This window comes from Etheostoma cragini, chromosome 8 (assembly GCF_013103735.1).
Source record: "Etheostoma cragini isolate CJK2018 chromosome 8, CSU_Ecrag_1.0, whole genome shotgun sequence".
NCBI classification, from domain to species: domain Eukaryota; kingdom Metazoa; phylum Chordata; class Actinopteri; order Perciformes; family Percidae; genus Etheostoma; species Etheostoma cragini.
In genome coordinates this window covers 24,886,555-24,898,850 of record NC_048414.1, presented here as the reverse complement: position 1 = coordinate 24,898,850, position 12,296 = coordinate 24,886,555, and the positions used below count along the sequence as shown (strand labels likewise).

Sequence of the window (12,296 nt, the reverse complement as noted above, 5' to 3'; positions counted from 1 at the left end):
TTGGAAAAAGGCTGCAATGAAACAAAGAGTGAAAAATTTAAAGGGGTCTGAATACTTTCCGTACCCACTGTAAGTCCTTATCAAGATGCTCAAATAAGTCCCTCCAGACTCTCCAGCTGATCCAGAATGCTGCAGCGTAAGTTCTGACAAGAACTAAGAAAAGAGATCCTATTTCCCCTGTATTAGCTTCTCTGCATTGGCTTCCTGTAAAATCCAGGATTGAATTTAAAATCCTTCTCCTGACCTACAAAGATCTAAATGATCAAGCACCATCTTATCTTGAAGAGCTCTTAGTGCCTTACTGTCCCACCAGAGCACTGCGCTCCCAGACTGCAGGGTTACTTGTGGTAAAAGTAGAATGGGAGCCAGAGCCTTCAACTATCAGGATCCTCTCCTGTGGAACCAGCTCCCAGTCTGGGTTTGGGAGGCAGACACTGTCTCCACTTTTAAGAGTAAACTTAAATCTCTCCTCTTTGATAAAGCTTATAGTTAGGAAATGAGGAGTCGCAGCGACCGCCTAGACCGGTGGGGGAGAGTGTATAGCCGCAGACATGGCAACCCTTCTCTTCTCTGCTTCTCTTCATAGTTGTCAGATTAATTTACCATATAATCTTTACTGTAATAAAACAAGAGAGAGGCAGGGCAGCACAGCCCAATCCAGCAGGGGAGAGTTCTAGCCCAACCAGGCTCCTCTCTTTACCCTGTCTCTCTCAATTAGGATGTTATAGTTTTAGACTGCCGGGGGACTTCCTTTGACACACTGAGCTCCTCTGTCTTTTATCTTTCTATTTGTGTGCATCCATGTCCCAGAAATCCCTGTTACTAACCTAGCTCTGGGGGGTTATTCCCCAGAGTCCTTATGTTCTTTTTCAACCAGCATGTTTCCTTGGATCAGGGAGGCTCCAAAATCATGTTTGCAGCTGTTGCCGTGGTCCTGCTACACGTCCTGCAATGCCCTGTTATATCCTGCTATGCTCTGCGCTGCCCTGCTACCTCCTGTTGTGCCCTGCTCTGCCATGGACTACTACAAACTTCTATTTCTAGTCACAGTTCCATTATGTTTTATTGTGACTGTTATTGCCACAACATAATACAACCCCAACCGGCCCTGTCAGACACCGCCTACCAAGAGCCAGGGTCTGTCCGAGGTTTCTTCCTATTAAGAAGTTTTTCCTCTCCACTTACACTAAATGCATGCTCTTGGGGGAATCACTAGAATTGTTGGGTCCTTTGAAATCATAGAGTGATCTACTCTATCTGTAAAGTGTCTTGACATTGCTGTTGTTATGAATTGATATTATAAATAAAATTGAATTGAATTAATACAACAATGTAAACTCCATCATAAGTCAAAGTTATTATCACCTAAAGTTTTGGGAGGCACTTCGTTTGTGGTGTCACTCAGCAAATATTACATAATAATCTTTTAGCATATTGTACTTCAAGTGGTCTGGGAAAGAAATTATTCTCCACGTCTGGATTATTATATATTATATGCATTATTCTCACCTGATCAAGCTTTGTCCTGCATGCTGTTATTTCATCAGTACACCCAGGCTAATGGACTGTGGAGGTGGACTTATTTAGTTTTTAGTTTGCATGCCAGCTGGAAAACAACAAACCTTACTTTTATTTTAAATCACAAGTGTCAAGAGTCAATTGGTGCCCAATCAGCCCTTTTTTATCAGATTTTGCAGACCTTTTATTATCCATTATTAAACTGGACAAGTTTCTAGTGGTTTACATTGATGACATCACATGTAATAATGTCTGACTATCTCATAGTCACTGAATCCTTTGTACACAGGTGGCTGTAAGGATTTATGTATCTGTTTAAATTAAAATTAAATTGACTGTTTCATAAACTATGCTGTTGCTCTCAATTTTTCTTTGTTTGACAGCAATTTTGTTTCAAATGATGAAAAACATTGACACTGTAGTCCAATCATGTAACAATCACTGCACTTCCGTACTGAATAAAGTAGCTGCTCTTTAATGTTGAAAGAGCCCCTCCAAAATATTCACATGGATAAATGAAACTAGCTGGTGTTTAAAACGCAAATATCAAATGACTGAATACTGAATACCCTTAATGTCATGGTGAAGGCTGAAAGATCTTCTTACTTCCTACTTTTCTTTTTTTTTACTTTCTACTTCAGTATCTATTTTTAACTCCTTTTTTATGTGTCCATAGAGGGTATGAAAGCCTTGCTAAACATGCACAATCAATAAAATAACACACCCTTATAAAAAAGAGCGGTTTACACTTTCTTTTATGAGGGTGTGTTATTTTAAGCAGGCCATTGTTTGTCCTCTGTTGAAACCTAACCTGGCCACCCTGCAAGAACTATAGCCCTCTTTCTGAACTCACCTTCTTTTCAAAAAGGTTTGAAAAGGTTGAAAAGCCACTTGTTAAAATCCTGGAAATTTGCAGGGTATTAAATTTCAATCTTGTTACCGTAAACTGAATTCCACTGACAGAGCTCTCTTTAAGGTCTTTAACAATGTTTTAATGGCTGCAGATGCTGAAGATTGTTCAGTCTTGGTCCTTTAGAACTTAGTGCAGATAGGACCTTTTTTTTTAAGGTGAGTTTGTGTCGGACACTGCTGTTTGGCACGTGGTGTCCCCCAGGGATCGATTTGGGAGCCATTTAATTCTACACGTACACGACACCAGAAGGACAGATCAATTTCTTTTTGTATGCTGATGATATCCAGTTGTATTTTTTATTTAAACCTGGTTAGGCACATTAACAACGTTAACATTCTGTGCTGAACATCTGTTGCAATTAGGAATTGGATGGCAAAGTTTCTGCAGTTGATGAAACTGAAGTCTTGAGATTTTGATCCTGATAACCTTCAGTTAGCAATCAGGCAGAACCTTGGAGCCTTTTCCTCATGTTCTCGGTCTAGTCTGTGTAATCTTGGTGTGATTTTTGACCATCTCTCCTTCTTGTGAACGGTATCCTTGAGTCTTGCATTTTGTCTGAATAGTCGGTCAATTTCTCCTTCTTTTTTTAAGTTATGTGAGCTTACCTGATATTTCTCAAGACAGACTTTGTTTACAGCGGAAGATCTGGCAACACAACTAACATATACAGACTGGTATAAAATGTTTGCAGACATGATCCCTAAATGTGGTTTTCAAAGTTTAATAAACCAGAAGCTGTATTTGCATAATATTCACGGCCATAGTCACATTTTGGAGGCAGTTTGTCTTTTAACAGTTGGTTTCTGGACAACATGTCAGCCAGTCCTAAGCTGTAGTCACATTAGCTTTAATATGTGGAGCAAACTGAAACGTGTCAGTGCTCTTTTACTCCTTTGATTGGTAACGTCTCATTGGCTTCCCTTTCGTAAGCTGCCAGCAGGTTCCCAGAAGTCCCCGCTCTGCATACAAAAAGACAATCGTGTCTGCAGGGGCTTCACGCTGTTCAGTACACTCTGAAGGGACTGACCCGTGGAAAGTTAACCATGTATGTCCCTAACACCTGATAGCCTGGTAACAGGACATTCCCGTCTCTCTGTATAGATGGACATTTGTATTAAAAAAATATCCCACTGCATGATGGCCAGCGAGCCGTCCACTGCCACGCTGTGTAGATGTAGAAAAAAGCTTTAGCTTTCATTTTCACCCAGGAGACCAGGGTTCACCCAGGGTTTGAGTCCAGTTAATAAAATAAAAGTAACTAGCAAGTTTATTTTTAACTTTATGGAATACACAGAGCTACGTAACATTCTGCGTCCCGTGCATTTCCAAACTTAACGGATTATTGTTGGTGCCTAAACATAACTAAGTAGTTTTTGTGCCTAAATCTAACTAAGCTGTTTCAAAAGCAGAATTTTTTAAACCGTGTTCACTTTATTTAAATATACGGTTGTATTTCCTGCCAGTACAAAGTACTGTACAAAGTAATATTTTATTAAAAACACAAGAGAATACAATAAAACATAGACAGAATGAACATGATACAAACAACAATCTTTTATACAAATGTCCTCAAACTGGGTCGAATGCCAAGGAACAAAAATGTGTTTTAAGACAAGACTTTAAAATCGCTGAGTGGGGGAAGACCTGATGTGATTGGGAATTGTATTTCATAGTCTCAGGGCCACAACTGAATAGGCACGATCAACATTTCTTTTCATCCGAGACTTGGGAATAGCTAAAAAGAACTGATTAGATAATCTAAGGGGAATGATGTAAGGGAAGGAGATCAGCAATATTTAAAGGGGCCAATCCATGCAATGCCCTAAAAACAAGCAACAGTACCTGCGTCATAGCTCAGCGCCTTGTAGCAGTGCTTTGACTGTGCTTCCACACAATCTAGTCCCAAATCAATATCTGCCTAGGAAATCGTCTAGTCTTAATCTATATTGCTGTCTGTACTTGTGAATATGCAGGCCACAAGAAGTAATAAGGTTGTTGTTGTTTTGTGTTGGCTCACTTTTACTCACAACATGCTAACCGGCAACATAGGATTCCATTCACTACGCTAAGTTAACTAGCGGTGGAGCTGCCAATGTTGCACCGGACTAAAACACAGCATGCACTGAGACAAGAAATGCATTGGTCCACCTATCTACAGCTAGGGGGGACCGTGATTTCGAAAAACAGTGGTGTGTTCCTTTAAAATCAATTCTATACTTTACTGGTAACCAGTGAAGAGAAGTCAGTATCGGGGAAATACAATCCCTCGTTCTGGTACCAGTCAACAATCTAGCATTCTGGACAAGCTGCAGGCGTGAGAGATGATTGGCAAATCCCAGAATACAAGGAATTGCACTAGTCAATACGAGAAGAAATAAGAATGACAGTCTCCAAGTCCCTTTGACAGAGTAAGGATTTTTTACACACACACGTACTTACACACACAGGCATTTTCTCTAATTAGGAGACCCACATAGACATTTTACTGCCCCTCTAACAGTCCTGATAGGCTACGTTGCATTTTAAATTGTATACATTTATGAATGATTTATTTTGTTGGTCTTGATAGTAAGGCTTTTACATAAAGAGGTAGGGATTTTAGCTAAAATATGGCGTGCATGCTAAGTAACTAGGACTACACTTAAAAATTTGTCGACTGACGCAATTACAAAAATGTTGATTCATGTGTATTGTACTAATCAAATAAATGAATCTACTATCTACTAGAAAGGAGGCATAAGGAGGCATGAGAAGGAAGGAAAGGGCAAGAGTAAGGCAGTAATAAATGTTGAAAGGTGAGAAAAACCAATCCAGATGCCAAAAAATGACGTTTATTTATGTTCAAACGACATGTTGGACTTATGACTCTTGCCCATTGAAAGCAAGAGAGGATGTAGTGGGATGTAGTGGGATGTTGTTACAGAACTACAAAGTCCACAAGGGGGAAGTTGAGGTGATTGGATGTCACCACAATTACTGTTTGTATCTTGTTCCCTACCAACTGTCAATGTTGTTGTTTTTACATATTCTTTGTAAAATCTTTACAATTATTTCCAGAATCAAGCAGGCCTTCCTTGTTGCACCATCCAATTTTTTTTTAAATCATTTTTAGCATGTAGCGTGCTAGCATGATAGTTTGGAGAACAGCAACACACACAGAGCGGAAGGTGGGGAACATCCCACAATTATGGACCTGGGAGAAACACTGAAATAATCACATGTCAGTAATTAAAGTAAAATAAAGGAAGTGACACTGACAGTCAAATTGAAGAAGACCAGTGTTTTTGGTATTCAGACAAAAGGGTTCAAATAATTACTTAGGGGTTGAAGTTAGTGCATCAGGGAGTTTAAACCTGGCCATAAACACACCATGTAAAAAAGCTCGGAGAGCTTTGTATGCATTCAAATTTAAATTTGGAAAAACAAATATCACTGCAAGAATCTGCCTAAAAATCTCCAATTTTGCAGAGTTCGATTTCAAAACCAGAATTTAAAAACTGGGATAAAACTCCCACTGAAAAATTACAATTGGAATTCTGTAAAATGATTCTTAAAGTTTGCCCAAACACCCTAAACACTGCATGCAGAGCAGAACTTGGTATATTCCTCTGAAAATTCCAAAAAAGATCAATTAAATTTTGGCAGCACTTAAAGCAAGCTAGTGAAAATTCCATTGCATGCAAAGCTCTCCTGGGGAACCAGCAGTGTTCAGATATCCAGAGAGAGAGACAGAGTCAACAATATAATTGAACAATGAGACCGGGCGTCACAGTGGAATGTACACAAAGACGACTAAAAAGACTTTCTTAAGCGTCAGTGGCATTGACATATGAGCACAAAGGTTTGCTAATAATAGCTGACACTTTATCACTTAGACAGGATACGTGGCAATGTTACGTAGCCACCTATACAAACCTCAACAGAAGAAGATGACGAAATCCTGCTATTTTTGGATCTTAGTCAATGGGAGTTACCAACCTGTATTACTTCATCATAACTTCAACAGTCTGACCTCACACACACACACGCACACACACACACACACACACACACACACATATACAACTAGTAAAATAAATTGTCTTACTCAGCATTGTATGTAAATAAATCTACTATCCACATGTGCGTGCGTGCGTGTGTGTGTGTGTGTGTTTGTGTTTGATGGTGGTCAAGTGCACATCTGCCACATAGTCTGGTAACCACCTTCATGAGGTTTAGTCACTGGAATTGAGAGATTATTTAGAGTCACATTGTCACTCTGTGGCTAAGCGTACACACGCAGTGTGACTGTACTCTGAAACAACCCCAGGAAACATCCCCAATGTGGAGGTTTTTAACAATAAGAAGGACATGGGCGTGTGATAGTCAACAAGTTACTCAGGTTTTGAAAGTTATTTATGCGCTGATGCTAGTTTGCGTCAGCATTTTTGTAAAGCTACCCTTTATGTACAAACAAAATTTGATTATTGCAAACAGGTATGTAAAATATGTCATGAGGAGCCAAAGTTACAGGAATGGGATTTTTTTTTTTTATCTACCTGCAGAACATTTTGAACGTCATCCTGGCAAATTTTTATGCAACAAATTCTTTCTGCGTCAATTTCTCCTGCAAATGCCTTTATTTATGTCAAGGAAATTATAGTAGTAAACGTGCATATATATTGTATATAAAACTTGCATATACTGTGTATACATATATATGCATATAAAAACATAACGTTTTTGGATGGGGGTTTTTAGGACTCATGTACATCTCAACAACAGAGAATTAGACTTTGTTACAACCACAAGTTCCAAAGTTTGACTCTACATACAATTACAATAAATCACTTCTTTATTTTTCACATAAGGGATTAAGCCCCATACTGTCCTTTTAAAAGTGTCCTTCTGAGAAATTCTCAGATCTGTATCACTGATGTTAATATGATAATCCCATACACTAACTACAATATCTTATGTGGAAATATTTGCATAAATATACATCATAAATTACTGCTGATCTGAAGTCAGTTTGGTGGGACAGGGGTAAACACAAGTAGGCTACATTGTTTCATTAAGTGATTTGGGATTTCATATTTATGAATATTATTTGGATTTTTTGGATTTGAATTCTGCATCACAACACAAATGTGCGCTGCATGGGTGTCTGAAATCATTGGGAAACATACAGTGTATGTACAGTACATGCAAGAAGTATGCATACATATTTTGAGCTCTATAAATGGTAATTTTGACTTCTTTTGGAGAGTGGGTTGTCAAATTGTCAGATTGTTGGCAAATCAACCTCTTTTAAATATTAGGGGGACATATTCGGGGTCCCCACTGAAATCTAAGCCTACGACTACAACACAGAGGTTACATAGGAGACAGCCAGCGAAAGACTTGTAGTTGTTCTGATGAGTATTGCCTCATGTTGGTTCTCAGGTCAAGAGGGCATTCTTAAAGTAGACTGTGAGCAATTGGTTTCAACACAGCATATTTCCTGTATGGCGTCAGCCTCACTGCGCTCTCAGATCCTGTGTGTATGTGCGTTCGCGTGCGCTCGTGCGTGTATGCGCGTGCGTGTGTGCCAAAAAACTCCTGGCCTGCCCTCGGTCTGATGCCTTCCAATGACAACACAGTATCCCCCACACCTACTGTTGCACTTTCACTTAGAAAGAGGAAGTCAAGTTAAAAAAAGAAAAAAAAAAGACAAAAAACGTTTCCATTTCCTCATGCCGCGGTTTTTCCCAGGTGCACCGACTCAATAAATAGTAAACCGGTCAGTATGATTGCAAGTCAATACAAAAGGGGTTCCCTCGTTAACAGTCAGCCAGAAGCAAAGAAGAAACCGAGCATGACCATGAAACAGGTGAGTGTGAGTGACACACACAGAGAGACAGAACTGGTGCTCACTCCTTTTGCGCTCTCCATCACTTCAGCTGCCTTCTGACTTTCTGTCCACCCCCCCACAGATTATCATCTTTGGGCTTCTACTCGGGCCCATGTGGACGTACGGGATGAAGTGCTATGAAGACCACGAGCTGCAGGCTGCAGCCATGAGGAAGCTGAGTTCCCACTACCCGCAGCCCGTGGAGCACCTGGCCGCCGTGGCCCCTGACTCACCTTTCTCTTGCCCCGTGGAGTATTTCCCTCAGCATCCGCATCAGAACATCCACGAGAGGTCCCTGTCTCCATGGAGATACGAGTAAGTAGCATCATCTCGCATTCTACAGTTATTTGTTTAAAAAGGCCCAAGGGCACAGGGGGGACATGATTCTTTGGGTAACTATGATGAACTTTCGCATCGGATGCTGTCGTGATTTTGCGTCCTGGATAAGAACTTTAACAGAATAAGGTTAACAACAAAAGTCCTCTATCACAATGAGTCCATTGTGTTGTGAAATTTCCAAAACGATCTTAAAGTTGTTATAGGCCTACGTCAGGTTAGGTGCAAACCTGTCTAAAATGATTGGCGCAGGGAAGAGTTTGCATGTGATGGAATGGTGCAGGCCATGCACATTAGGTATGTCTCAGCATCGTCAGCTCCTCGGAAATGATGAAGTAACTCGGGGGAATTAATAATTGCACAACATTTGCGTCCGTGCATCCTTTTCACCTTAGTAAATTGGTCATATGCACTTGGCCAACGGATGTGAGCGCAGATGACGCGCTAAAATGCGCCACACCCCGTCTCTATAAATAAAGAAAAGAAAAAAGGGAAAGTTCTCTGTTGTTACGTGTGTATCCAATGACAGCAGCTGTGTTGCCACACATCCACCGGGAATATCGTGAATTGCTTCACTGTCGCACTTTATTAATATCCTTTTGTTTGTTTCAAGTTTCTGAAGTTATCATCTATTGATTAATCGAGAACTGTTTTATTGAGTTTGAGTTATTCTTTTATGGGGAAAAAAGTTAAAATTCTGTGATTCCAGTGTATTAAATGTGACTATTTACTAGTTTCTCCACTCCTCTGTGACATTAAAGTGAATGTCTTTGAGTTGTGGATAAATTTGAGGACGTCATCTTAAATGGAAAAGAAAGAATAATATAAAATAATATAACTGTTTTAAATGAACTCCTAATGATAACCCTATGCTATACTCCGAATATTATATATAAAATGGTTTAAAATAAGAACCAATGAACAAGCAAAATAATAGATAAAATAATGAAACTGGAAATAAAAAAGCTTAAAAACAAACAAAAGTACAATTAAAAGACAAAAGCCATAAATAGTTGAGTCTTCAGCCGCCTTTTAAACATCAACAACAACAAAAAAGTTTTTTGATGTACAAAAAGAAGTGTTTTAAAATTGAAATTTGTTGCATTTTCATTAAGAAGCGTATTAGTGTATTCAATTAGTTTTTACAAATAAAGTATACATTATTATTATTATTATTATTATTATTATTATTATTACTATTATTACTATTATTATTGTTATGGTTGCCTTGCTACTGGATGCCTAAAATTTCCTCTATCTATCTATCTATCTATCTATCTATCTATCTATCTATCTATCTATCTATCTATCTATCTATCCATCTATCTATCTATCTATCCACCCACCCATCCATCCATCCATCCATCTATCTATCTATCTATCAATCTATCCATCCATAAATCCATCCATCTCTCTATCTATTTATCTATCCATCTATCTATCCATCCATCCATCCATCTATCTATCTATCCATCTATCTATCTATCCAACCACCCATCCATCCATCCATCCACACATCTATCTGTCTATCTGTCTATCTATCATCCATCTATCTATCTATCTATCTATCTATCTATCTATCTATCTATCTATCTATCTATCTATCTATCTGTCTATCTATCATCCATCTATCTATCTATCTATCTACCTATCTATCTATCTATCTATCTATCTATCTATCTATCTGTCCATCCATTTATCTATCTATCTATCTATCTATCTATCTATCTATCTATCTATCTATCTATCTATCTATCTATCTATCTATCTATCTATCCATCTATCTATCTATCTATCCACCCACCCACCCATCCATCCATCTATCCATCTGTCTATCTATCTATCTATCTATCTATCTATCTATCTATCTATCTATCCATCCATTTATCTATCTATCTATCTATCTATCTATCTATCTATCTATCTATCTATCTATCTATCTATCTATCTACTTTTCTCTGATCTGATTGTAGTTGAAAGCCAGTTTTGTCTTAAAGTATTTCTGAATGTCATTTATTTATTAGTTGCTCTAGCTTTTCCAACGTTTTAGACACATATGGTAATAATAATGATCCAAAATGATGTAAACATTGCATATTTACTCAGATAGGTAAATAATAATGGTTTAAAATTCTTTAAAAATATCCCCTCCTGCCAAATATTAAGTCTTCCACAAACCTTATTGGTTGTCCCATCTCCTCACTGTGTTCTGATCCGCTGCTCACTGCCTCTTTCTGTTCCTTTTCAGACTCGTACTAAAGAAGGATCACTTCCCTTCCACCTATGCCCAGGCTAGGTGCCTGTGTGATGGATGCATCCTGATCCAAAACAAGAGCCGGCCGATGGAGAGCCACGACTACAACTCACACCCCATAACCCAGAAAAAGGTGTTTCTCAAAAAGGAGCCCTGCAAAGATGGGAAGAAATACTATTTGAAGGCTGTTACTGTTGATGTAGCTGTGGGCTGTACCTGCCTCAGAGCCAAGATCTTCTCCTAGAAGGGGTCCAATCCAGACCTACTTTCACACTGAAACACTACAATTCATGTTGTGTTTGTTTTAAAATGCATCAAGTTCTTTAGAAAGTCTAACTCAGCGGGTGTCAGGTCCATCATAGGGACCAATTGTCCAGCATGCTCTCTGATTCTCTGAGTTAAACTTGGATTTATGATTAAGAGTCAAAAGGTACATGAGCCTTTATTTATTTATTTTTTATCACAATTGAGAGGTCTATAATGTGTGTTTTGTAGGTCTTTATAGGCTGCATGCTCTTTATTCTGACAGGTTTACAGCTCTGTCAAGTAAAGCGATTATGTAAACTGCGCATTGGACTACTTTTCATATTGATGGGCTTGCCATCGAAGACAACAGCTATTGTATAGTTTTGTAAATTAATAATTTAACCACTAATAATATTTGAATAATTATATATTTATTTGTTTGTTTTGTGTGTGAAGTGTTTGGGCATTTGAATGCTTTAGAATGCTTATGAGTGAATAAGGAAAACTTTGTATTTATTCATATCGGATATCTTGCAGGTTTTGTCCCAGTGGGACTTAATAAGTCTGATGAAGACTAAATGTTCAGCTTCTTTGAAGCAAAATAAAGAAAACTAATTTGAAATAAAACAAATGCTTCTGTTTTTTAATTTTCAAAGCTTGATATTGGAACAGGCAAGGTTGCATTTTCAACTGGACAAAGGTCCAAAAGACAGGTTTACTAGGTGGTTAGGGAAGCATGACTTTCTCTGTGACGTGAGACCGATTTATACAGGATTTGTAGGTTCCAGCCATGTAGGTTGGTGTGAGTGTGTGTAGTCTAAAAGTGATACAAAAATCATGCATATTTAACATTACGAGGAAGGACATATAGTCCCACACTATGAAAAATGACAGATTACATAACAAAGTCCAGGCCTTATTTCTATTGTGGTTTTTGACTCACAGTTACGCTTCCAAAGATGCAGAGGTGGCTAGCAGATGTCATCCTACAGTGTGTTTTCCTAAATGAAATCACTCCAAGTCAAAACCCATTACAGTTTTTCTCCATTGGTTTGGCTCATTTCTTGAAACAGAAATTGCATTCTCAAAACAACATGGACAAACCTCCAAACTACTTGGCAATTGTTCACAACAGAATTGAATTTCTCATTCATTTC

The 12,296-nt window shown here is 38.5% G+C and overlaps 1 protein-coding gene across 1 annotated transcript; it reads left to right on the top strand.

Annotated features, from left to right (window-relative positions):
• The first annotated feature begins 8,159 nt into the window (after positions 1 to 8,159).
• il17c (interleukin 17c) lies at positions 8,160 to 11,746 on the top strand. Its single transcript, XM_034878447.1, has 3 exons — positions 8,160 to 8,282; positions 8,386 to 8,618; positions 10,888 to 11,746. The coding sequence occupies exons 1-3, from the start codon at positions 8,199 to 8,201 to the stop codon at positions 11,135 to 11,137; spliced, it is 567 nt and encodes a 188-aa protein (XP_034734338.1). The 5' UTR covers positions 8,160 to 8,198; the 3' UTR covers positions 11,138 to 11,746.
• Positions 11,747 to 12,296: the final 550 nt, after the last annotated feature.

Bases quoted from the DNA above. Each gene is read 5' to 3' on its own strand.
- il17c (XM_034878447.1), top strand. From the start codon at position 8,199: ATGATTGCAAGTCAATACAAAAGGGGTTCCCTCGTTAACAGTCAGCCA. The intron at 8,283-8,385 runs GTGAGTGTGAGT...ACCCCCCCACAG, and splicing joins CGAGCATGACCATGAAACAG to ATTATCATCTTTGGGCTTCT. The intron at 8,619-10,887 runs GTAAGTAGCATC...GTTCCTTTTCAG, and splicing joins CTGTCTCCATGGAGATACGA to ACTCGTACTAAAGAAGGATC.